This window comes from Chionomys nivalis, chromosome 8 (assembly GCF_950005125.1).
Source record: "Chionomys nivalis chromosome 8, mChiNiv1.1, whole genome shotgun sequence".
NCBI classification, from domain to species: Eukaryota; Metazoa; Chordata; class Mammalia; order Rodentia; family Cricetidae; genus Chionomys; species Chionomys nivalis.
The window spans coordinates 49658048-49681272 of NC_080093.1; the positions used below are offsets into that span (position 1 = coordinate 49658048).

Sequence of the window (23225 nt, forward strand, 5' to 3'; positions counted from 1 at the left end):
TGACCTTGAATGGTTCACCAGGATGCAAAGTGTCTGTTTTGTTTCAGCCAGAGTTCTTGCCTCAACCTCCCAAGTGCTGGGCCTTTTTTTTTTTTTTTTTTTTTGGTTTTTCGAGACAGGGCTTCTCTGTAGCTTTGGAGCCTGTCCTGGAACTAGCTCTTGTAGACCAGGCTGGCCTTGTGTTGGGTTCTTCATCATTCCCAGGACACCTCCCTTGCCAAGCTGTTATCTCTGCTGGGAGGGATCTCCATCACTGGGACTCCACCCACAGCTCCTGGCTCCTGCTGGAACTTTTTGCAGTGGGAGCCCTGCCCTAGTTGCCCTTACATCTACCAGATGGTATCCAAGGTTTTCAGGGGGCATCCTCAGGTCCCAGGCCTCAAAATAACGGTCCAAAGTCACTTGATCATTTCCCCATCACCCACCCTGAAATGATCAGCAGAGTGCACTCAGTGTTTGCTGAAAGACAGCGACTCTCTTGCCAGCATGGTAACACATTTATTAGTTCAGAGCTAGAAAGAGCAAGAGTCCAATAGCTTTCTCAGTGAAGACTGTCTTGTGGCTGAGCTCTAGCCGGCCCTCCTGACTCCACACTATTTGCCCTGCTATTAAGGCACTTGAGAAAAGGGGAAGCAGGGATGTTTCAGGCCAAACTCCCTCAGGATCCTGAAGGTGGCCAGCGCTATCCCACCTGTTCCCCTCAGCCACAGCTCGGCATGGAAAGAGCTGGTGGGGAAGGAGCGCCCAGGAGAGAAAAACGGCCCCTCATGTGCTGGTGTCAGGCAGCACCCCACAGGGGCTGCTATTAGGAGCTTTGCTTTGGATCAACGTGTACAGGAACCCATGTTGAGGAAGACACTTGATAATAAGGCCACAGCTCCAGCATGCCCCTCTCTGGGAGAGCGCTAGAACTGGAGGATGGGAGGGTCCAGGGCTCCCTGCCGAGAGCGGAGAAGACTCAGTCCCCCAGCTCCATCCAGAGAAGTTAATGCTTCTGCTTAAGCACCTCCATGAAGAGAGAGTGAGATACTGCCAATAAAAGAATAAAGTTGCCACCCCTAGAAGATATTACCCAAAGAAGTTGGGGGCAGTTGGAGCACGCTCCCCAGAATCTGTAAGTGCTTTGGGAAGGCTTCAATACCCTGAAGCCTGGTGCTCTGAGCAGGGCCAACGCCAGCCCCTTAGGAGCTGATCTGACTCAGAAGAGCTGAGAAGTCCATGTCCGCAATAGAGGAGAAGTCTTCATCCCCCGAGAGGCCATTGGGAAGCCCTGAGGTCCCCAGGGGTGTGGGAGCTGGGTCAGGGGGCCTCTGGGAACCTGTCACTAGCCGAGTTATAGCTTCGGGGTACTCCATCAGCATGGGCTCAGCTGTGGGGTGAGACATGGACACGCCCTGGTTCAGGAGCTGCTGGAATTCTGAGTTGTCGACAGATGCCAGGTCTGAGAAAACACCCGGGTCTGTGCTGTTGCCAAGCAAGGCCCCCAAGTCCTCATCAGCATCGAACTGCAGGTGTAGCAGGGCTTCGGACAGTGTGCCTTCCCCGGCCTGGGTGCTCTTTGGAATGGGTGGGGCCAGGGCTTGGGGAGGACCTGGGGCTAGAACTGAGACAGGGGCTGGGGGCTGAGCCAGAGCTGGTACCATGGCAGAGGAGGGGACCAAGGTCTGGGTCAGGACTGGGGCAGAGGATGGTGCCAAGGCCTGATTGGAGATCTGCCCAGATGGTAACACCATGGGGGAAAACTCATCAAAGTTGATGGTGCTGAGGGATGTTGGAAAGGGGTATGGCTGGGGGGCTGGAGGAGAAAGACAGAGGAAAAGTCAGAAAAAGCACTGAAGACATACATACCCATCCTCCACCACTCAGCCCCTCTCCAGAATGCTTAGACTCAGTTCCTTTCTAGAGAATCAAAAGCTGTCCTGGCCTGTGGGGTCCACTCCCAAGGGCCACACTGAGGAGTTCTCTGGCTACTGGAGTTCGCAAAACTCTCACCCCTGACCTTTTAAAGTTCTCCTCGCATTACAGTTGCAAAACCAACTGAGGGGATAAACTTGTGGGACGTGGGCTTAGTGGTGAGCCACACACTAGAACTCACAACCTATTTCTTTTCCTGTGTGAGAGAGTGTTTTGCCTTTTACGTATGTGCACTCCATGAACATGGCACCCTCACAGACCAGAAGGGGCAGTGGATGCCCTAGATCTGCAGTGGCAGACAGCTGTGAGCTACCACATGGGTGCTGAGAACAGAACCCAAGTCCTCCGCAAGGGCAGCCAGTTCTCTTAAGCACTGAGCCATCTCTCCCGCCCCATAACTTACTCCTTTTGAGGCGATTCCTTCTTTCTAAATCCAATCAAGAGCCAAGGGCATGGACCATCCATTTCCAATGTCTGTGTCTCAAGGTATCCGAGACAGGGTTTGTTCAGCCCCTTGGCACCGGGCACCGACCCAGGGCCTCGCGCATGCCAGGCCAGCGCTCTACCTACCCCTGCTCTTCCTTTCTAACTGGAAACAGGGTTCTCGGAGCTGGCCTTGAACTTAACCCTGTAGTCCAGGATGGCCTTGGACCTGGACCCTGACCCTCCTGCTACCCTCTCCTGAGTAGCTGGCACTGCAGGCTGCCAGCACGAGGTCTGGGTCTAGCTCAGAGTTTAGCTGGATTATGGCTGTAGACTTCTATGGCATTAACACCCTCAGGAAATTGCTGGTTACTGGGCCATGCTTTCAAAGCCTCAAGTTTATCAGTCTGTGTGGAGCCCAAGAATCCCCACCTGCACTGCTCCCTGGATGACCCTGACAGAGCCCCATGCCACACCGCTGAGAAGCATGGGCCCCAGGAAGGGTAGGCTTCAGAACTCTGCAGATGAGACCAATGTCTGCTCAGTCCCCTTCCGGACAATATTGCAACTTCAGTTTGAACAAATGTGACCCTCATTTAAGTAGGACAAAGGGATTCTTTACCTGGCTTGGGGACAGCTGAGCTTCGAGAAGGCACAGCAATACGCCGTGGTGGAGGCCGGGGTTCAGTAGGCCCTACAGAACAAAAGCTAGGTCAGCTTTAAGACTCTGGGTATCCTTACTGATGTCTAGAGCTTGGCCTAGCTGTTCTCTCCTTCCGCTCGGGTTCTCCCCAGCTTACCGTTGAAGGGACTCTTCTTCATGATGCTCTTGAAGGTCTCATAGGTCCTTTTGCGTTTCTCTTCAATCCGGTGGCGATCATCTGGGAAAGCAATATAGATGGTATGGCTTACTCTCCTTGGCTGGGCTCCACTTCTCCCAGGAGCCGGCCCTTCAGGAAGGCAGTGGGGTGGTATCCCCTAAGACCTCTTCTCCCAACATTAAAAAGGGATGCTGACTTTCTGAGAAGGGTCTGGATGGCTCGTCCCCCTTCCCTCTGCTTTGTTGAGACAGACTCATCATGTAGCCCTGGCTGTCCTGGAACTCACTCTGTAGACCAAGCTGACGACAAGCTCACCAAGATTCACCTGCCTTTACCTCCAAAGTGCTGGATTAGAGGCCTGCATCACCACAACCAGCCTTGTTGGCTGAATCTTGACCCCTGGGTGATGTTAAGGAAAGGAGCCCTGCTCAGAGGGACAAGTGCCTGTAGCTCAACCGTCCCCTGAGCATGCGCCTAGGCTCAGAGGACAACACTGCACCGAGCACCGCAGACGAACCTCACACGCCACATTCGGCTCAGGTTTGGCACTCTGATTAGGTAGAGCACCTGGGCTTCATTTCTTCAAAGGGAACGTTACCACATCTTATCCCTGTCTCTCCCACTGTCTGTCCTGGCCCCCAGACTGGAAACTGGAATTATCCTGAACATCACGGCTTCGTTCACTCCCCCAGTACTAACAACACAACTTGCTAAGCACCCACTCTTCTGCCTTTCTTCCTGGCCACTGGGAATGGGTAAACACAAGCGGTTTAATCCTCAAAAACATGACCTTAAAAAGTGCCAGGACCCCATGTCCAACCTTTGGGCTAGTAAGATGGCTCAACAGATAAAGGTGTGTTCGTCTCCAAAACAGCCATGGTGGGAAGAGGAGACTGAAAACCGACTCCAGCAAGTTGTTCTCTGAGCTCTACCTGCACGCATGTGCATACACAAGCAAAGAAATACTGCAGAAGAAAGGAAGTGCTGCCAGGAGTGGGACACATGTATTCAGAGGCTGGCTAGCCTTGTCTACACAGCAAGTTCCAAGCAGACAGGACTGCATAGTAAGAGCCTGCTTCAAAACAAGACAAAGAGCTGGACATGCCAAGGACAGCAAGTTCCAAGCAGACAGGACTGCATAGTAAGAGCCTGCTTCAAAACAAGACAAAGAGCTGGACATGCCAAGGACGCCTGCACACATGAAGAGGGTACAGACCTGCCGGGGCAGTGACACCGGGAGAACTGACTAGAGGTGGTCACAGGAGACAGGTGGTGAGAATCATGAGTGCTCAACAGCTAAGCACTCCAAGCAGAGGCCAGAGCAACACACACCCTGAGGTGAGGCTGCGTGGTGAGTGCCATAGGCAAAAAGGCCAGGGGGTTGCAGGGTGACCTGGGTAGACAGGGACAGGGGATGTGCTCTTCTACCTCTGCAAGACACACGCTCCATCACCTTTCCTCAAACAGTGCACTGCCTTCCAAAATGGCCTCCCAGCCTCAGCTTTTTTTCCCCCACCCAAGACAGGGTTTCTTTGTGTATCCCTGGCTGCCCTGGAATTTGCTCTGAAGACCAGATTAACCTCAAACTAAAGAGATCTGCCAGCCTCTGCCTCCCGAGTTCTGGGATTAAACGCATGCATCACCACTGCCCATTAGTCTCTGATTTAGTTAAAAATTAATTTATGGCCGGGCGATGGTGGCGCACGCCTTTAATCCCAGCACTCGGGAGGCAGAGGCAGGTGGATCTCTGTGAGTTCAAGACCAGCCTGGTCTACAGAGTAGTTCCAGGACAGGCTCCAAAGCCACAGAGAAACCCTGTCTCGAAAAACCAAAAAAAAAAAAAAAAACTAATTTATGGAGACTGGGGAAATGGCTCAATGGTTAGGAGCACTGGCTGCTCTTCCAGAGGTCCTGAGTTCTTTAGGGATATAGCCCCACCCATTGGGGGCGTGTTCGCCTCGGGCTAATGTTTACAGATAAATCTGCCGGGCGTGATCCCAGCAGCCCCTTTTCTTTTGCTCCGCCGCGGGAACCTGTGGTCCTGTAAGTCTATTTCCTTATTAAAGCTGTATATATCTATATAATCTGTCTACATTCATTCACGCCGCCACAGAGTTCAATTCCCCGCAACCATATGGTGGCTCATAACCATCTGTAATGGGATCTAATGCCCTTTTCTGTCATACATACATACAAATAGAGCATTCACATACATAAAATATATAAATAAATCTTTAAAAAAGTTTAAAGCTGGGTGGTGGCAGTGAATGTCTTTAATCCCAGCACTTAGGAGGCAGAGGCAGGTGGATCTCTGTGAGTTTGAGGCCGGCCTGGTCTACAGAGTGAGTTCCAGGACAGCCAGGGCTACACAGAGAAACCCTGTCTTGAAACAAACAACTAATTTATTACATTTAGCATGTGCACGCACGTGCGATCACAGCAAGAGTGAAGTCAGAGGACAACTTGCAAGAGAGTCAATTATCTCCTCTAATCATGTGGATCAAAGTCAGGTCATCAGGCTTGGTGGCAGCTGTTTTTACCCAGAGCCTCTTGCCTCTTGTCAGCTCTCTCTCTCTTTTCTTTCTTTCTTTCTTTCTTTCTTTCTTTCTTTCTTTCTTTCTTTCTTCTTTTTTTTTTTTTGAGACAAGAGCTCCTGTAACTTTGGCTGGCCTCAAACTCACCAAGTCTTTACAGATGACCTTGAACTTCAGTTCCTCCTGCCTCCGCTGCCCCAGTGCTGGGACAGCAAATGCACACAAGTAGCGCTACACCTGGTTTAAGATAGGTGGGGCCAGGTAGTGGTAGCGCACACCTTTAACTCCAGCGCTGGCAGAGGCAGGTGGATCTCTGTGAGTTCAAGCCAACCTGGTCTCTAAGAGCGAGGTCCAGGACAGCTAGAGCAACACAGAGAAATCCTGTTCCCCCAAAATTTAGTTATTTATGTGCATGGCGTCTTGTCAGCATGTATGTCTGTGCACCATGTGCATGCCTGGTGCTCTTGGAAGCCCTGAGACTGGATGATTACATGGTTGTGGGCTTCCATATATGTGCCAAAATTAGAAACCTGGGTTCACTGCAAGAGTAGCCAGTGCTCTTAACCACTGAGCCATCTCTCCAGCTCCTCTCTCTCTCTCTCTCTCTCTCTCTCTCTCTCTCTCTCTCTCTCTCTCTCTCTCTCTCTCTCTCTTTCTCTCTCTCTCTCTCTCTAATGTACAGTACATGGCATTAGCCCTGATTGTGCACTAAGCCTTGAGCAAAATGAAGCTGGGTTATATGGCAGTGACAAAATCCACAAAGCCAAATGACCTTGGTTCAGGTGCACCTAGTGCTTCTAGTGAGTTCGGTTAAATCTTTCCCCTTAGCCAGGCAGTGGTGGCACATGCCTTTAATCCCAGCACTCGGGAGGCAGAGGCAGGCGGATCTCTGTGAGTTCGAGACCAGCCTGGTCTACAAGAGCTAGTTCCAGGACAGGCTCCAAAACCACAGAGAAACCCTGTCTCGAAAAACCAAAAAAAAAAAATCTTTCCCCTTAGAAGGTGATGAGAGATTAAAGCCAAGTCATTTAAGGAAATGCTCACAGCAAGGGCAGACAAAATAGACAGAGCTGAATAAGTTGGGTGTCACTGTTAAATATGAAATGGATTCTGACTATAATTATATGTTGTTTAAGAATGGGAACACATCTTAAGACATGTTGTTTGGCAAATTTGTCATTGTATGAACATCTATTTTATTATTACCATTTGTGTGTGTGTGGTGCATGTTCATGTACATGTTCATGTATGTGTATGCGTGTGTGTGCAGATGTGTGCATAAGCATGTCAAGGCCAAGGCTCAATGCTGGTTGTCTTCCTCTACCACTCTCCACCATATTTTTTAAGACTTACTTATGTGCATTGCCTGTCTGACTGCTTGTATGTGTGTGCACCATGTGCAAAGAAGAGTGTCAGGTCCCCTGGAACTAGACAGGGATGGCTATGAGTCACCATGGCTACTGGGAATGAAGCCTGGGTTCTCGGGAAGAACAGCATGTGCTCTGAACCACTGAGCCACCTCTTCAGCCCCACCTACCTTATTTATTTATTTGAGACAAGATCTCACTATATAGCCCTGGCTGGCCTGGAACTTGTTATGTAGACCAGGTGACCTCGAACTCACAGAGATCTGCCTGTCTTTGCCCATCAAGTGCTGGAATTAAAGGTGTACGCTGCCATGTCCAGTCCACTTTATTTTTGAGACAGGACATCCTGCTGCCTCTGGAGCACCTTGATCCAGCAAGGCTAGCCGGACAAGTAGCTCCTACACCGTCTGTCTCCACACCACCGCACACGGGTTACACATGCGTTCTGGTGCCCCAGCTCATTATGAGCATTTTAAAGTATACTTACACAAACCAAGTCATCTATGTCATTAGACAGTATAACCTCCCTACCCCCAACCCCAAGACAGGGTTTCTCTGTGTAGCCTTGGCTGTCTTGGAACTAGCTTTACAAACCAGGCTGACTTCAAACTCACAGAGATCCATTTCAAGAGCTGGGATTAAAGGTGGAAGCCACTACTGCCTGGCTAGACAATGTGGTCTTATGTGATCACCATGGTACATGTGGTCTGTCTTTGACAGAAATATTATGTGCAATGAGTACAGTATATATAAATCCTAGTGCTAGCCGGGCAGTAGTGGCGTGCTTGGGAGGCAGAGGTAGACACAGCCCTGTGAGTTCAAAGCCAGACCCGTCTACAGAGTGAGTTCCAGGACAGCCAGAGCTACACAGAGAGACCTTATCTCAAGCTCCACCCCCTCTCCCACTCTGAAAAAAATTCCTAAGTGCTATCCTGGTCTTTTTCCAAGCTGGAGGAGCGCAGAAACCTTAGTACTACCCTCCCTAGCTTCACACCTGTGTCTGGCAAGTACTGGAACTCCATGGGCTCACTGAGCTCCCGATCAGAAGGTCGCCGAAGCTGCATGGAGACACGCACAGGAGCCTGCAGGCTAGGATCAGCATATGGAGGAGTCCGGAACACAATGGCCACTTGCCGGTGCACATCAGCTTGAGAAAAGGAGCCTCGGGCCTCCCAGCCTGGTCCGGTGAAATACACCTCAATGTCTTCTGCAGGAGACAGCAGCAGCATGGGTTAGGATGTCTGAACCCCAACAGACCTCGGTCCCCAACTCCTGATGCTCTTTCCCTGAGACATCACCCTGCTTCCCCTGAAGCCACTGAGGCCCCTGGCATCATCACCCCTCCCCCGGTGCAGAGCCCAGCATGTACCTTTCTGCACCTTGTCACACAGCAGGAAGATCTCATCGCCACCAAGGCAGCTCCCAGAGTTTCGGTTTACTCTGCAGATCTTGAGCTCAGCAGTGTTGGGGGCGCCTGAGGGCGTGACAAGGAGAAAACCCTGAACCCTGAGAGGTCTCCACGGTACCCCATAGATGTCACAGCCATGCCCAGCCATCCTATGTCGTCTCCCACAGTTTGCTGACCACCCTTCTGCAGACAGTTCCCATCCGCTCTTCACCCCAACCAATTCAGAAACTGCCTCCTGCTGCGTCCGCAGTTCCAGACAGGAGCAGAGCGATGAGGAGCTGTGCTTCCTTCCCAGACCTCACAGTCAAGAGACAATCTGACCTCACACTGTCAGCTTTTGCTTCATCTCTACCTTGGCAAGGAGTCCTTCCCTCTTCACTCCAGTTTATGCTGGTTTCCGGTCCTTGGGGGACTCTAAAACCCTTTTATTTTCAATTACCCTAATGCCTGTTAAGACTACAATTCATCAATGTCAGCCCAGGTAATCAGAGAGCTTCCTGTGAGCTGCTATTGTTGTGTTATCTCAGTTCCTGGGAGTTTGCTTCCTAAACTCCTGGGCAGAGTCCTGGCAGGCCAGCATCTCAGCACAGACATGGACAACAGCCACTTCCCAGCAGGCTCCAACTGAGGGAGGCTCTGGGTCTCCTCTGCCCTGTCCCCTGCCAGCACAACTGGACTAAAGGAAGCTGAGTTCTTCTCGCAGGCCACACCCACCCCAGCCCACACTCTCTTCCCAGGCCCTCCCTTCCCTTTACTGGAGCTGGCCACTCACGGTTATCAAAAATAGGATGAGAGAGCACAGGAGTCAGGCGGAGGGGCCTGCCTGATGGGTCCCGCACTGTCACCTGGAAGCAGAGGCGCACGGCATTCAGGTCATAGTCCCCACGCTGGTCCTCCATGGGAACTGTCAGAAAAACAGGTGGGAGTCACTAACTCTGCTGTGCCGGGAAGACAAGCCCTCTCTAGGCCTGACTCTCAATGGTAAAATGGATGTGTACTGGCAGCAAGATTCCACTCATCCTGTCTGCCTGGCCATGGAGGGAGACGAGGGAGGTGTAGGGAAGGTGATGGAGTTGCTTTGCTCCTACCTTGAAAGGGGTTATTGTTGGTCTGGATGCGCTGGCTGATGGCTTGCTCCAGGTCTCGCTTCTTCACACACTGGATCCCCAGGTTCTGGAAGCTATGGTGTCTCAGGCATCAGTTTTCTGCCTGCAGCAAAGCCCCATTCTCCCTTCCCACTCCCGGGTCACAGATCTAGGCCTCACAGCCTCTATCGCCTTACCACTGTGCTGCAGTGAAACCCACTCGTACCCACTCGCAAGTTTCTGTGGGACCCGGCCCATGCGAGCCAAGACACTGTCTTACCTCAGCCACAGGGGGCGTCTTTCCCCATTCCTAAGCACACTAAACCTATTCCTTCTCGTGCATGGAATGTTTTTTTTGACTTGTCTGGTTTTCTCACCATTTTAGCAGAGAGGCCTTTTGTAACCTTCCAACCCAAAGTCATGACATGGTGGTACATGCTTGTTATCCTTGGGGTTGAGAGGAAGAGGCAGGTTAAACCTAACGAGTTCAACGCCAGCTTGGGCTATGAGACTCTGACTCCAAGTAACGAGGCCAGACTCCTCCTTCCAATTTATTATTGTGTTTTCTTTTCCTCATAGAAATTATTCTTCTCTAGCAGTATCCTGTCTAGCTGTACAATTATTTATCTCCTGGCTTTGTCAGCTGGTATTTAAGCTCCAGGAGAGTCCGTTGTGGTATCTTTCTCATAATGAGAGACACTCAGGGACTGGACGGTCCAGCCACAAAGGTCTGTGGCTCCAAGGTGATAAGTTCATCCTTATCCCATGGAGTTCCTGTCTGTTAAAGGATTTAAGAGAAAGGAGGTCCTGCTGGCAGAGCAGGGAACAGAGCAAGGACTCAGAATTCTGCCTGTGTCTAGAAAGGGGTAACATTGTAACAGCTGCCTGGTCCCAAGCCTGCTCCCACCCGCCTCCTATCCTGACTTCACCCCAGCCCTGACCTGTACAGGTCTCACCTGTGGATGCAGCGGTCTGGGCAGAGCTCGGCCTCGTAGAAGCCATCCCGGCAGTCCTTCCCCACAAGTTCATGCGGATGCGGCCGATGAGGTGGGTCCTTGGTGACCAGGGAGATGCGAACTGTTCCTGGTCCCGTGTAGCCATTGATCTGTCCAAAGTACAGAGTACTCTAGGGGCCAGCAATGCCAAACCTGGCTCCTAGACGCGGGGCACGGTGGCAAGGAGGCAAGTCTGCTGGGGCTCCACGGAGCCTTCCCCCACATCAGTCTCCAGCTCCGGGCTCTGGGGGCTGGTGCCTACCTTGATGGTGGGGTGTGTCTTGGTGGTGTCTGTGCTTCTCTCACCAGGGATACTGCCTGCTGAGCGACCCTCGCACTTGTAGCGGAAGCGCATGCCCCGCTGCTTGGGCTGCTCGATGATCTCCACATAGGGCCCAGAAGCCTGGGTTGGCTCTGTGGGTGACACAACCAGTCACTGGGTGCTGCCCCCGTGACCCCTACTCCAGGACAGTCCCTACCCACTGAGGAAGGATGGTCCACTTACCCGAGGGGAAGATGAGGGGAAACAAATCTGAAAAGTTAAGACACATTGTCAGGAAACTCTGTTGCCCATCCTCACCAGGAAAGGCATGACAGCCAAGCTCCCTCCCAAGGAAACCGAGCCAAGATCCCACAACCTGCCCTGAAAGAGGTAGGGCAAAGAAGACAGCAGCATCTCTCCACTAGAGAAAAGGGGCATAGAGGCATTCCTCTACCCAGGGAAACTGAGTCAGTGCCTATTTTCAAAGAACACTGAGGAAGGATATCACCTCCCTCTCTTCTACAGGGGAAACTGAGTCGGATACTTTCTCCCTTACAAGGAAAGGAAACAGAACCAATCGCATCGACACGGATGGGGGCCGCCGAGGAAACTGAGTCAAAGGTCACCCGCACTCCCACCCAGGAAGGACACTGAGTCAAAGCGTCCTCCACAGAGAGGGGCAACTGAGTCAGACCCCTCGCAGCCCGCCCCGCCCCGTGCCACCATCCGGCCTGCGGCTCCCTGCGCAGCACCCCGCGGCGCAGAAAGGGGAGGAAGACGGCGCGGGGGGGGGGGCTCCCTCCCGCCGCGGGCCCCGGGGCTCGAGGGCAGCCACCTCGCGGCCAGAGGGCCGCCTCACCGTCCATGGCCGGGGTCCCGGGGGCGGGGCCGGGGTCGCAGCTGAGCCCGCGGCGCGCTAAAGCGAAGCCATTCGCCAGAGGCGGAAATGCGCGGCGCGCGCCCGCCGTCGCGTCACTGCCCGGAATCCGGCCGCGCCTGCGCGCTGCGCCGCCGCCACCGACGCGCGTGGGGGCCCGGAGCAGGTGTGCCGCTCTCGCAGGGCACGGAAGGTGTGCGGCGCTCAGGCGGGGACACCGGGGGCGCGACCGGAGGGCGCCGAGGCTGTTCGTCCCGAGGCCCGCCCGGCTGCAAGGCCGCTCCCGGGGCTGCGCGGCGCTGCTCGCTCGGGGTCCCGGCCCCGCCTGGAGGGCGGGCCCACGATTACTCACTCTGTTTTTAGGGGATTTCGGGTTCTGTTCCCCGCCCCGTTCTGATCGCAGGAGTTTGGTGATGTCACCCAGGCCGGGTCTGGAGCAGAGCCAGGGCTGCTGGCAGGCTGCGGCCGTTCGCCGTGCGCAGGGAGAGGCCCAGGCCTGCTGCGCCGGCCGAGGCCGGTGATTGAATCCCACACGCTTTCCTAACCGTGCCAGGCCTTCTGGGGACCGCGGCGCGTTGTAGGCCATATGCTCCCCAACCTAGATCCATCTGCGCGCAGGAACCGGGGAGCCCGTGCTCCGCAGAGCCTGCTTCTCCAAGGAGCGACTTAGGCCGTGGGGTGGGAGTCACACTGAGGACCGGACACCTGTGCCTCTCTAAACAGTTGATTTAAGAGTCCCGGAGGGCAGTGACTGCTGGAAGACGCCCGGGGTCAAACCGCAGGGCTTGTCTCTGCAGATAGGTGCCGGGACTAAGGTTTGGACCCTTAGGGATCTCCAGAACTAGCCAGTGTCACACCTTTCTCGCGCATCGCCTGAAGGCCTCCCTCTTGGGCCCAGGCTCAGGTGATGAAGGCATTTGCAGGGTGCGAAAATTGCCACCTAGGTGTGCTGGGTGAGTGTGGGGACCCGGCTGGAGTACTCTGCATCTCAGGTTGCTCCCCCCCCCACCCCCCCCAGTGCCAGAATGAGAAGGCTTCAGCACATGGAGAAAGACTTATTTTCTCTGAATTCATTCTAAATTAGGAAATCATGTGGGAATTGGAAAAGATTGGAAATTCTGACTTGCTTTCCCAGGCTCTGAAAAAAACAGGAAGACAAAAGTGAAAATAGTTACCGCCCCTCCCACTCATTTCAGTTTCTCACTTGGCGAAGATCAGAAAAGGCAGTTTACTGTTTGTGGGGGTGGACTTCAAGGCGACAGAATGAATTCTGACTTCTGATTAGTGGCACACAGTCATCATTGATCCTTGCATGCATCGCTTTGAAAAACTGACACATAGCTTAAGTAAAAAACGGATACAGTGTAGTTACAGAAAAGTAAGGGCTGGGGTGGCAACTCAGTAGAGCCACAGAAGAGCTACATCACATCCTGACCACTCTGAAAAAAGATGCTTACAAGCAAGAGAGATGGCCCAGTAGTTAAGAGTCCATACTGCTCTTGCAGAGGACCAGAGTTCAGTAATCAGCATCCACCTGGAGCAACTCGCAACTGTAACTCCAGGTTTGGGAGACCCCACACCCTTTTCTGTACTCGAGAGAAACTGTATTCACATGTACACACACCCACACACAGATGCACATATATACATAATTAAAAAGAAATTAAATTGGGCTTGGTAGCACAGGCCTTTAATCCCAGCACTCTGGAGACAGAGGCAGGAGGATCTCCAAGTTCGAGGTCAGTGTAGTCTAGTCTATATAGCAACATAGCAAGTTCCAGGATAGCAAGGACTGCATAGACCCTGTCTCAAAACGAAAGAAAGAAAAGAAAAAGAGCTTTGTTTACATAGGGAGTTCTGGACCAGCCAGGGCTACACAGTGAAACTCTGTCTCGAAAGGGGAAGAGGCCCAGGAGTACAGTTCAGGGGGCACTGTGCTCGCCTAGCCTGCAGGGGACCCTGGTTTCCATCCAACACTCCAGAAAAAGTCAAGAAAACGAAGGGAATATATAGGACACTCGTTTCCACAGTTATGCCTTCACTGTCTATTTCTTTTTTAATTTTTTAAGTTCAGGCTCCTCCCATGCAGATTTCTCAATTTTAATATCCACGTCTGTGTAGGCGCATACTACAGCCACGTGGAGGCCATCCACTTATCCACGTCTGTGTAGGAGCATACTACAGTTACATGGAGGCCATACACATATCTACGTCTGTGTAGGAGCATACTACAGTTACATGGAGGCCATACACATATCCACGTCTGTGTAGGAGCATACTACAGTTACGTGGAGGCCATCCACATATCCACGTCTGTGTAGGAGGATACTACAGTCACATGGAGGCCATCCACATATCCACGTCTGTGTAGGAAGATACTACAGTCACGTGGAGGCCATCCACGTACACACGTCTGTGTAGGAGGATACTACAGTCACGTGGAGGCCACAGGACAACTTGCCAGAGTCAGTTCAATTCTTTCTTTTCATCATGTGGGTCCTGGGGATCAAAAAGACCATCAGGTTCAGTGGAAGGTGACAGGCACCTTTCTTTTATTCTTTCTTTTTTTGGGGGGTGTGGGGGGGAGTTGGTTTTGAGACAAGGTTTCTCCGTGTAGCCTTGGCTGTCCTGGAACTCACAGAGGTTGACTTACTTCTGCCTGCTGAGTGCTGGGATTAAAGGCTTTTACCACTACTGCCCAGTGACAGGTGCCTTTCTAATCCTCTGAGCCATCTCAGCCTGTTTTGTTTTGTGAAATGGGGTCTTGCAATGAACCTCAGGCTGGCCCGGAACTCATGTGCGGTTCAAGGTGACCTGAGACTTCTGATATTTCTCTTGCCTCAGGCTGGGATTACAGACATGGCCAACACAACCAGTACTGCTTATTTGATTTTTTGTTTCTTTCACGTCACACATTACCAAAGGTCCTCTGTCTTAAAGTTCACTCATTACCTGTCCTCAAAAGGGGGTACTTTTGGAGACAGGGTCTCGACTACGCAGCCTTGACTAGCCTGGAATTTGCTGTGGACACTAGGCTGGCCTTGAGCTCAAACTTCTGCCTGCCTCCACCTGCCGCGGCCTCCCGAGTACTAGGATTAGAGACACACCCCTCCACAAGCAGCACACATTACTTATTTAGTTATCTACTTATTTACAGTTGATTATTACTGAGTGCCTATGCCGTATGTGGGCGTACAGGTCAGAGGCCAGCTCTGTGGAGCCAGCTTCTCCTCCCACTGCTGTGTGGATTCTAGGGATGGACGGTAGGCCGCTGGGTATGTGCGGCAAGCTTTCACCAGTTGAGCCGTCTCACAGGCCACACATGTGGTTCTCAAAGGAATGGAGTTTGAGAGTGAGGAGAAAGGAAAACCCAAAGGCAGAGAAGTGTAGAATAGAAAACAAAGCATTAGCTGTTTGGGTAGTTTTCTCTTGGAAAGCAGTAGAGAAGTCACCTCCATGTGCTAAACACAGAAGCCCAAAGATTATGGTGTTCCCTCAAAGGGCTGAGGACTACTCTGGTGTGGGACTCGGGATATAGGATGCAGTCTTTGTTTCTGGGTGGGCCCTAGATGTAGGTACACTCCACATTCACTCAGATGAAGCAGAACAACAGCCACTTAATCCATGGTGAGCACTGCCTTGGACTTCTAATCCTCCTTCCTCCATCTCTCTAGTGCTAAAATTTCAACCCCAGAAACCCCATAACGGAACTTCCAAATGCCTGGGCAGGCATTCTCCCCCACCACTAAATAAATAAGAAATAAATCTTTTTTTTTTTTTGGTTTTTCGAGACAGGGTTTCTCTGTAGCTTTGGTGCCTGTCCCGGAACTAGCTCTGCAGACCAGGCTGGCCTCGAACTCCCAGAGATCCGTCTGCCTCTGCCTCCCAAGTGCTGGGATTAAAGGCGTGCGCCACCACCGCCCGGCAAGAAATAAATCTAACGAATGCACATGTTCAAACGATTTATTGTGCTTTAGTTGATAATAAAGTTGAAATTGTTCACTGTTGGCCAGCGAAGCCCTCTTCAGGTTGGTTCTTCAGCCCCGTTGGCATTATCCCGGAAGCCTGAAAGCTTTCCGATGTCTGGTGTGAAATAATGTTCCCAGACTCATTTGGAAAAATTTCTGCCCAGATCTGGAATGACTTTCCCAGTCCTAATTCTTTTTATGGGAAACATAAAAGACAAGAACCCGAGAGCTATGTTTTTTGTTTTTGTTTTGTTTTGCTACTGGTTAATCATAGAGCTTCAGTCAGAGAATTGTTCATTTTATTTTATTTTAGTTATTCTTTTTGAGACAGAGTCTTTGTTAAGTTTTGTTTTGTTTTCTGTATGATTTTGAGACAGGGTTTTTCTGTGTAGCCCAGGCTGTTCTGGAACTCATTCTGTAGACCGGGCTGGCCTCGAACTCAGAGATCCACCTGCCTTTGCCTCCTGAGTGCTGGGATTAAAGGCCTGACCACCACTGCCCAGTCTGAGACAGAGTACATGTTTGTGTGAATTTGTGGGTAGCGTGCAGGTACCTGTGGAGTCCAGAAGAGGATGGTAGATTCCCTCAGAGCTGCAATTACAGTCAGTTGTGAGCTGCGAGATGCCAGATGTGGGTGCTAGGACCCAACCTGGGATCCTCTGCAAGAACTGCGGAGCCCCTGCTTCATCCCTTAAGTGAGTGAGGGTGAGTGTGGACCAATGTGATGGCTCAATAAGTCAGTCAGAACTTGCTGCCAAGCCTGGATGAGTCTGATGCCTGGGCCCCACATGTTGGAAGGAGAGAGCCAACTCCCACAAGTTATCTTCTGGTCTCCAAACATGTGCTGTAGAATGAGCTCATGTGCACACATTCACACATGCACATGTAATAAAAATTTTAATGTAGTATTTATATCTGGCATCCAACTTTAGGACAGCAATTCACGAAAAATGCTGCTTGCCTGTGGCTTTGCAGCCACTGGCACAAGCCAGAGTTACCCATGATCGGGTACTGCCCAGCTGGGTTCTGGGCTTTCCCTGGACCTCCTTTTTGGGCTGCTGACAAACTAAAACAAAACAAAAACAAACAACAACAACAAAAAAAAAACAATAGAAACCTGAGTAGGTTTTTGTTGTTGTTGTTGTTTTAAGACAGGGTTTCTCTGTGTAACAACCCTGGCTGTCCTGAAACTTACTCAAGACCAGGCTGGCCTTGAACTCAAAAATCTGCCTCTGCTTTCAGAGTGCTGGGATTAAAGGCATGTGCCAATTGAATTCTTTTTTTTTTTTCTCTCAAGACAAGGTTTCCAGGGTTTCTCTGTAGCTTTAGAACCTGTCCTGGAACTAGCTCTTGTAGACCAGGCTGGTCTCGAACTCACAGAGATCTGCCTGCCTCTGCTTCCCAAGGGCTGGGATTAAAGGTAAGCGCCACCACCACCCAGCCTCAATTGGGAATTCTTAAAGAGGGGAATTAGTTTAGAGGGAGGGAGAGAGAGGGAGAGGGAGAGGGAGAGGGAGAGGGAGAGGGAGAGGAGAGAGAGAGAGAGAGAGAGAGAGAGAGAGAGAGAGAGAGAGAGAGAGAGAGAGAGAGGTTTTTTCCCCCATGTTAGAAAATGGGAAAAACAATTACAGTAGAGAAAGTTAGGTTGCTGTATGTTACACAATGCATGATTTAAAATTGGAACAACTCGGGAGGCAGAGGCAGGCGGATCTCTGTGAGTTTGAGGCCAGCCTGGTCTACAAGAGCTCGTTCCAAGACAGGCACCAAAAACTACAGAGAAACCCTGTCTTGAAAATAAAAAAAAAAAAAAATTGGAACAAATAAATCAATTAAATGAAGGGATAATCAACTGGGATAGAAAGACTGTTAATTATCATGTTGATAATTCTTGGTTTATATCTAAAAAAGCTGGCTGATATGAATGCCAAGATACAGACCTTAGAAAAACTTATTAAAACAGATCATAGAGATATTCAAATCTAGAGAGAGGAATTACAACTGCTGAAGACATATATCTCCAAGGCTGTTTAAGTGCTTACTGGACTCCTGTGACAATGTTAGATTTAAGGAGATTCAAGGAGGTGATGATCTCATATGGCATGCATTCACCATTTGTGAAGCCAATTTTAAACTTGGGATCAGCTCGTAATAGAATTATCCCTCAAGACTAGAGAGACTTGGTTACAGCAGTCTTGGAGTCTGGTCCACAGTTACAATGGAGAACCTGGTGGAAAGATGAGGCTAAGACTATTGAACAATGAAGGAGGGCTAGAGGTATGGAAATCTCCCAAGACCAACTTCTTGGAGAGGGAGATTATGCTAATGTAGAAGGGCAATCTATGCCATGCAGCAGCTTTGAAGGCTTGGGACAGAACTGAAGAAGTAGGAAAGAAAATTGAGTCATTTACTAAAGCTAATATAGGGCCCAAAAGAAACCTTCACAGATTTCTTACAAAGATTGACATCAACAGTAAATAGAATGATACCAAATTCAGAAGCTAGACAAGTAATAGTTGAATCTCTAGCTTTTGAAAATACTAATGCACAAGGCAAAAGGGTAATTAGGCCATTAAAGGCAAGATCAACACCCTTGGAAGATTGGATCTGAGATATTCAATATTGAATCTCATGACCATGATGGTACTTGGCTAGGAGAGCTGATTTCCAGAGGTTTGAAGAAAAACAGAAGTGTCAAGTGTTTCAACTGTGGTAAACACAGTCACCTAAAATGGGATTGTAAACAGGACATTCCTAGAAACAATCCTTTTCTTTTTTTTTTTTCTTTTTTTAATTAGTGCATTGGTGTTCTGCCATGGGTGTCAAGTGCCCTGGAACTGGAGTTACAGACAGTTGTGAGCTGCCATGTGGATGCTGGGAATTGAGCCCAGGTCCTCTGGAAAAATAGTCAGTGCTCTTAACCGCTGAACCATCTCTCCGGCCCAGAATCAATGTTTTTTCTAAGCACAATCCAAGCAGAAAGGCCCTCCCTTCTGAATTATGCAGAGGTATGGCAAAGGCAGGCATTGGACTGATGACTTTAGATCAACAAGGGACAATCAAGGTGACTCTGTGTTGTTGGGAAACACCTTGAGGGGCCTCTTGCAGGCCCCATAACAAATTTGGTTCAGTAGTTTCCTGTCAACGTGGAGGAAACTCCTTCCTAGAACAATTAAAGAACCCAATGCCTATTGTAAGAAACCACACTTCTCTGGATGACAGAACAGCTACAGAAGAGAGAATACAAAATTCAGGAGAAACCATAAAGCAGTTATTTTAGCAAATTTCTATAAATGGACAAAGACCAAAATTAAAAATATGAATAAATACCATTTTCATTGACAGTATTGTAGATACAGGTGGGGATATAATGATAATCGCATCAGAATCTTGGCATCCAAATTGGCCTCCTAATGAGGCAAATGTTCAGCTTTTAGGGATTGAAACTTTATCTCAAGTAGTAAAACAGAGCACAATATGAGTCAAATGTATAGGGCCAGAAAGTCAGAGAGGAAAAATAAACTATATGTATCTAACAAAGCAATAAATTTATGGGGATGTGATTTGTTACAACAGTGGAATACTCAGATTAACATTCTCCCAATCTCAGAAACAAGCTATAGATTAACATATGTTTCTGGAGAAAATATCAGAAGGTATTATAAAGAACAATCATTAACCATTCAGATTATACAAAAAAGGCCACAGCAGCTGCCGATCTTTCAAAGGCACCAACAGCCCTACCTTTGAAACAGTTGACGACAAACCTGTATGGATTCAGCAATGACCTTTAACAACAGAGAAACTGCAGGCTTTAAACAACTGGTCCAGGAGCAACTAAATGCTCAGCATATTAAATAATCAACCAGCCCTGGATTTCTCTTGTATTTGTTGTTAAAAAATCTGGAAAATGGAGAATGGTAACAGATCTAAGAGCTGTTAGTAAGGTGATTCAGCCAATAGGCTCTCTATAGTCTGGAATTCATTGCCTTCTCTATAGCCTAAAGGATAACCTCTTAGAGTTATTGATTTAAAAAATTGTTTCTTCATTATACCTTTACAAGAAAAAGACAGAGAAAAATTTGCCTTCATGGTACCTACTTATAATAATTCTCAGCCTGTTTAGAGATGTCAGTGGAAGATCATGCTACAAGGAATGTTAAATAGCCCCACTCTGTGTCAATATCTTGTAAGTCAGCCATTGGAAATGATACATAAACAGTTTTCTCAATCTATAGTTTACCATTACATGGATGACATTTTACTAGTTGACTCAAATATAGATACTTTAGAAAGAATGTTTGAAGAACTAAAGGAAATTTTGCCTCGTTGAGGATTACAAATTGCTCTGAAAAATATAAAAAGGATATTCTATTAATTATTTAGGCTATAACAAAAAATTGGCCTCCAAAAGGTATAAATTAGGAGAGATCGATTGCAGACTCTTAATGACTTTCAAAGATTTCTAGGATTTATTTCCTGTCTATGGCCCACTATTGGGGTAAAAAATGATTAACTGAGTAATTTGTTCAAAACCTTAGATGGTAGCTGGGCATTGGTGGCGCACGCCTTTAATCCCAGCACTTGGGAGGCAGAGGCAGGCGGATTTCTGTGAGTTCGAGACCAGCCTGGTCTACAAGAGCTAGTTCCAGGACAGACTCCAAAACCACAGAGAAACCCTGTCTCGAAAAACCAAAAACCAAAAACAAACAAACAAACAAACAACAACAACAAAAAAACCCCAAAACCTTAGATGGTAACAAAGACTTAAACAGTCCAAGAGAATTATCAGCTGAAGCTGAAAGAAAATTGACTTTGGGGGAAAAGAAATTACAGGATACACACGCGGATCATTTGGATCCAGAGCTGGATTGCATTCAGTCTGAGGACTTCTAGAGACAGGATACCCGATTCGGTCTGAGGATTTCATAGATGTAAGAACCAGTGGCTGGCTACTCTGCTTCTCTGATCTTTCAGCTTTCACCCCCTGATATCTGACTCCAGGTTTTTGCTATTAAGATCAATTAGAATCACTCTACAGTATGTCAGGTGTTCATCAAGTTTATGACTACAGACTACAGTTTAACTCAACATTATTTGTTTCTGTATGCATTTACTTTTGTGGTCCTGTGGGTCAAACTCAGGCCTTATATGTCCTAGGCAGGTGCTCTGTCATTGCGCTACATTCCTAGTGCCTTCAATTACTCTAAACATTTCACCTTTGTAAACAACAACAACAGGCAGGTAAGGTGGTGCAGGTCTGTAATTCCAGCTACTTAGGGAGGTTGAGGTAGAAAGATTAAAGTTCAAGGCTGCCTGGGCTACAGAATACATTCGCAGCCAGCCTGGATAATGTAGTAAGACCCCGGAAATGTGTGGTTCAGTATAGGGCATTTGCCTATATTGTTACAGGTCCTAGGTCTAGTCTCCCCCCCCCCCTTTCTCTTTCCACTAAATATATAAGTGTACAAAAAGTTTTTTTTAATTTAATATAATTTATTTATTATTATACAACATTCTGCCTCCATGTGTTCCCGCATGCCAGAAGAGGGCGCCAGATCTTATTCCAGATGGTTGCTGGGAACTGAACTCATGACCTCTGGAAGAGCAACCAGCGCTCTTAACCACTGAGCCAATCCAGCCCCCAAGTATACAAAATGTTTTAAGTTAGTGTGGTGATTTGAATAAAAATGGCCCCCATGGGCTCATATATTTCAAAGCTTGGCCATCAGAGTGGAACTACTTGAAAGGGATTAAGATGTGTGGATTAGGGTGTGGCCTTCTTGGAGTAGGTGTGGCCTTGTTGGAGTGTGTCACTGGGGGTGGGCTTTGGGTTTCAAAGGCCCAAGCCTGACCTAGTATCTCTCTGTCTTCCTGCTGCCTGCAGATCCAGATGTAGAATCTCAGCTGTTTGCAGCACCATGTCTGCCTGTACACCACCATGTCCCACCATGATGATAATGGACTAAACCTCTGAAACTGTAAACCACCATCTCAGTTAAATGTTTTCCTTCTCTACAAGAGAAGTAGGAAAAACAAGATCTCTTGAGTAAATTGGGAACATGGGGACTTTGGGGAGCATTGAAGGGGGGCCCACCATGATGATAATGAACTGAACCTCTGAAACTCTAAGCCACCACCTCAGTTAAATGTTTTCCTTCAGAAGAGTTGCTGCGGTCATTATATATTTTTGCAGCAATAGAACAGTGACCAAGACAGAAGCTGGTACCCATGAGCAGGGTGTTGCTGTGACAGGCTTGAAGACAGAAGCTGGTACCCATGAGCGGGGTGTTGCTGTGACAGGCCTGAAGTCAGGCTGCATGTCGGTGGGATACAGACTTTGGATTAGGAAAGCAGTTGAAGGGATTAAGCAGAGTTTAGTGGGAGCATGGCAAGCAGTGCTCAGGGGATTTGAACTGTTGAGGGCCAGTCGAGAAGTTTTCAGAGGGGGAATGAAGCAGAATGTGTCATGTGGGAAGACGCTTAAAAGAAAGAAATCCCACACTAGCTCAGAATTGAGAGATAGACATTTATTTAGGGGTAGACTCACAAATCAGAATCCTCTGCTGAAATGGAGATCAGAAACCGAATCCCGGAAGCAGAGGCAGGCGGATCTCTGTGAGTTCGAGGCCAGCCTGGTCTACAAGAGCTAGGAGTTAGTTCCAGGACAGGAACCAAAAAGCTACGGAGAAACCCTGTCTCAAAAAATAAAAAAAAAAAAAATTAAAAAAAATAAAAAAAGAAAGAAAGAAAGAAAGAAAAAGAAAGAAAGAAAGAAAGAAAGAAAGAAAGAAAGAAAGAAAGAAAGAAAGAAAGAAACCGAATCCCACAGCCGGAAAAGAGACGCCTGACGCATGCGCTACGTGTATATATAGGCCCTGCCCCAGTGGGCAGGTAACCACCGGCTGTAAGACTGCCTACAGCAGTGTCAGATCGGGGGAACATGAACCGAATAACCCTACACCAGCTCCGAATAGGGTATTCTAAGGCTTTTCTTTATTGAAAGGGAACTCACAGATCATCATGAGGAAACAACAGGAAACAGGAACGGAATCCATCCAGGTGTGGCGAGTGTAGGGGGAACAAAAGGGCAGTTCCACTGGCCTTTTGGTACCCAAAGCCACGCCCAACCTGGTCCAGCCTCTCAAAGGCCATGGGCTAAAGGAGGTTCCCCATCACCTCTCCCCTTTGCCTAAAAAAAGAGAGTTCTAAACCCAATACAAAACTACATACAGCCGGGCGGTGGTGGCGCACGCCTTTAATCCCAGCACTTGGGAGGCAGAGGCAGGCGGATCTCTGTGAGTTCGAGACCAGCCTGGTCTACAAGAGCTAGTTCCAGGACAGGCTCCAAAAACCACAGAGAAACCCTGTCTCGAAAAACCAAAAAGAAAAAAAAAAAAAACTACATACAATAAGAGCAGAAATCAAGTATAAAAATTAGAATTACAACCAGTATAAACAATATTAAGCAAGAAACATATGCTAAATATTTCCAAATTATTTTATCCTAAGGAGTCTAAATCTTGTATTAGAAATGGGTTGGCTAAATCATAAGAGGAAAGTAACTATGACTA

At 48.8% G+C, this 23225-nt stretch overlaps 1 protein-coding gene across 3 annotated transcripts; it reads right to left on the reverse strand.

The window, feature by feature from the left end:
• Positions 1-476: 476 nt before the first annotated feature.
• On the reverse strand, positions 477-12022 carry Rela (RELA proto-oncogene, NF-kB subunit). 3 transcript variants are annotated; one of them, XM_057779350.1, is made up of 11 exons: positions 11669-12022; positions 11053-11079; positions 10810-10961; positions 10509-10657; positions 9556-9647; positions 9240-9371; positions 8429-8533; positions 8054-8266; positions 3138-3218; positions 2960-3031; positions 477-1795 (listed from the first exon to the last, which is right to left on the reverse strand). In XM_057779350.1, exons 1-11 carry the CDS (start codon positions 11673-11675, stop codon positions 1182-1184), a joined length of 1644 nt encoding a protein of 547 aa, XP_057635333.1. In that variant the 5' UTR covers positions 11676-12022; the 3' UTR covers positions 477-1181. The 3 variants fall into 3 exon arrangements, with proteins under 3 accessions (XP_057635333.1, XP_057635332.1, XP_057635335.1); XM_057779349.1 differs by lacking the exon at positions 11669-12022 and having other exon boundaries at positions 11053-11582; XM_057779352.1 differs by lacking the exons at positions 9556-9647; positions 11053-11079; positions 11669-12022 and having other exon boundaries at positions 10810-10937.
• Positions 12023-23225: the final 11203 nt, after the last annotated feature.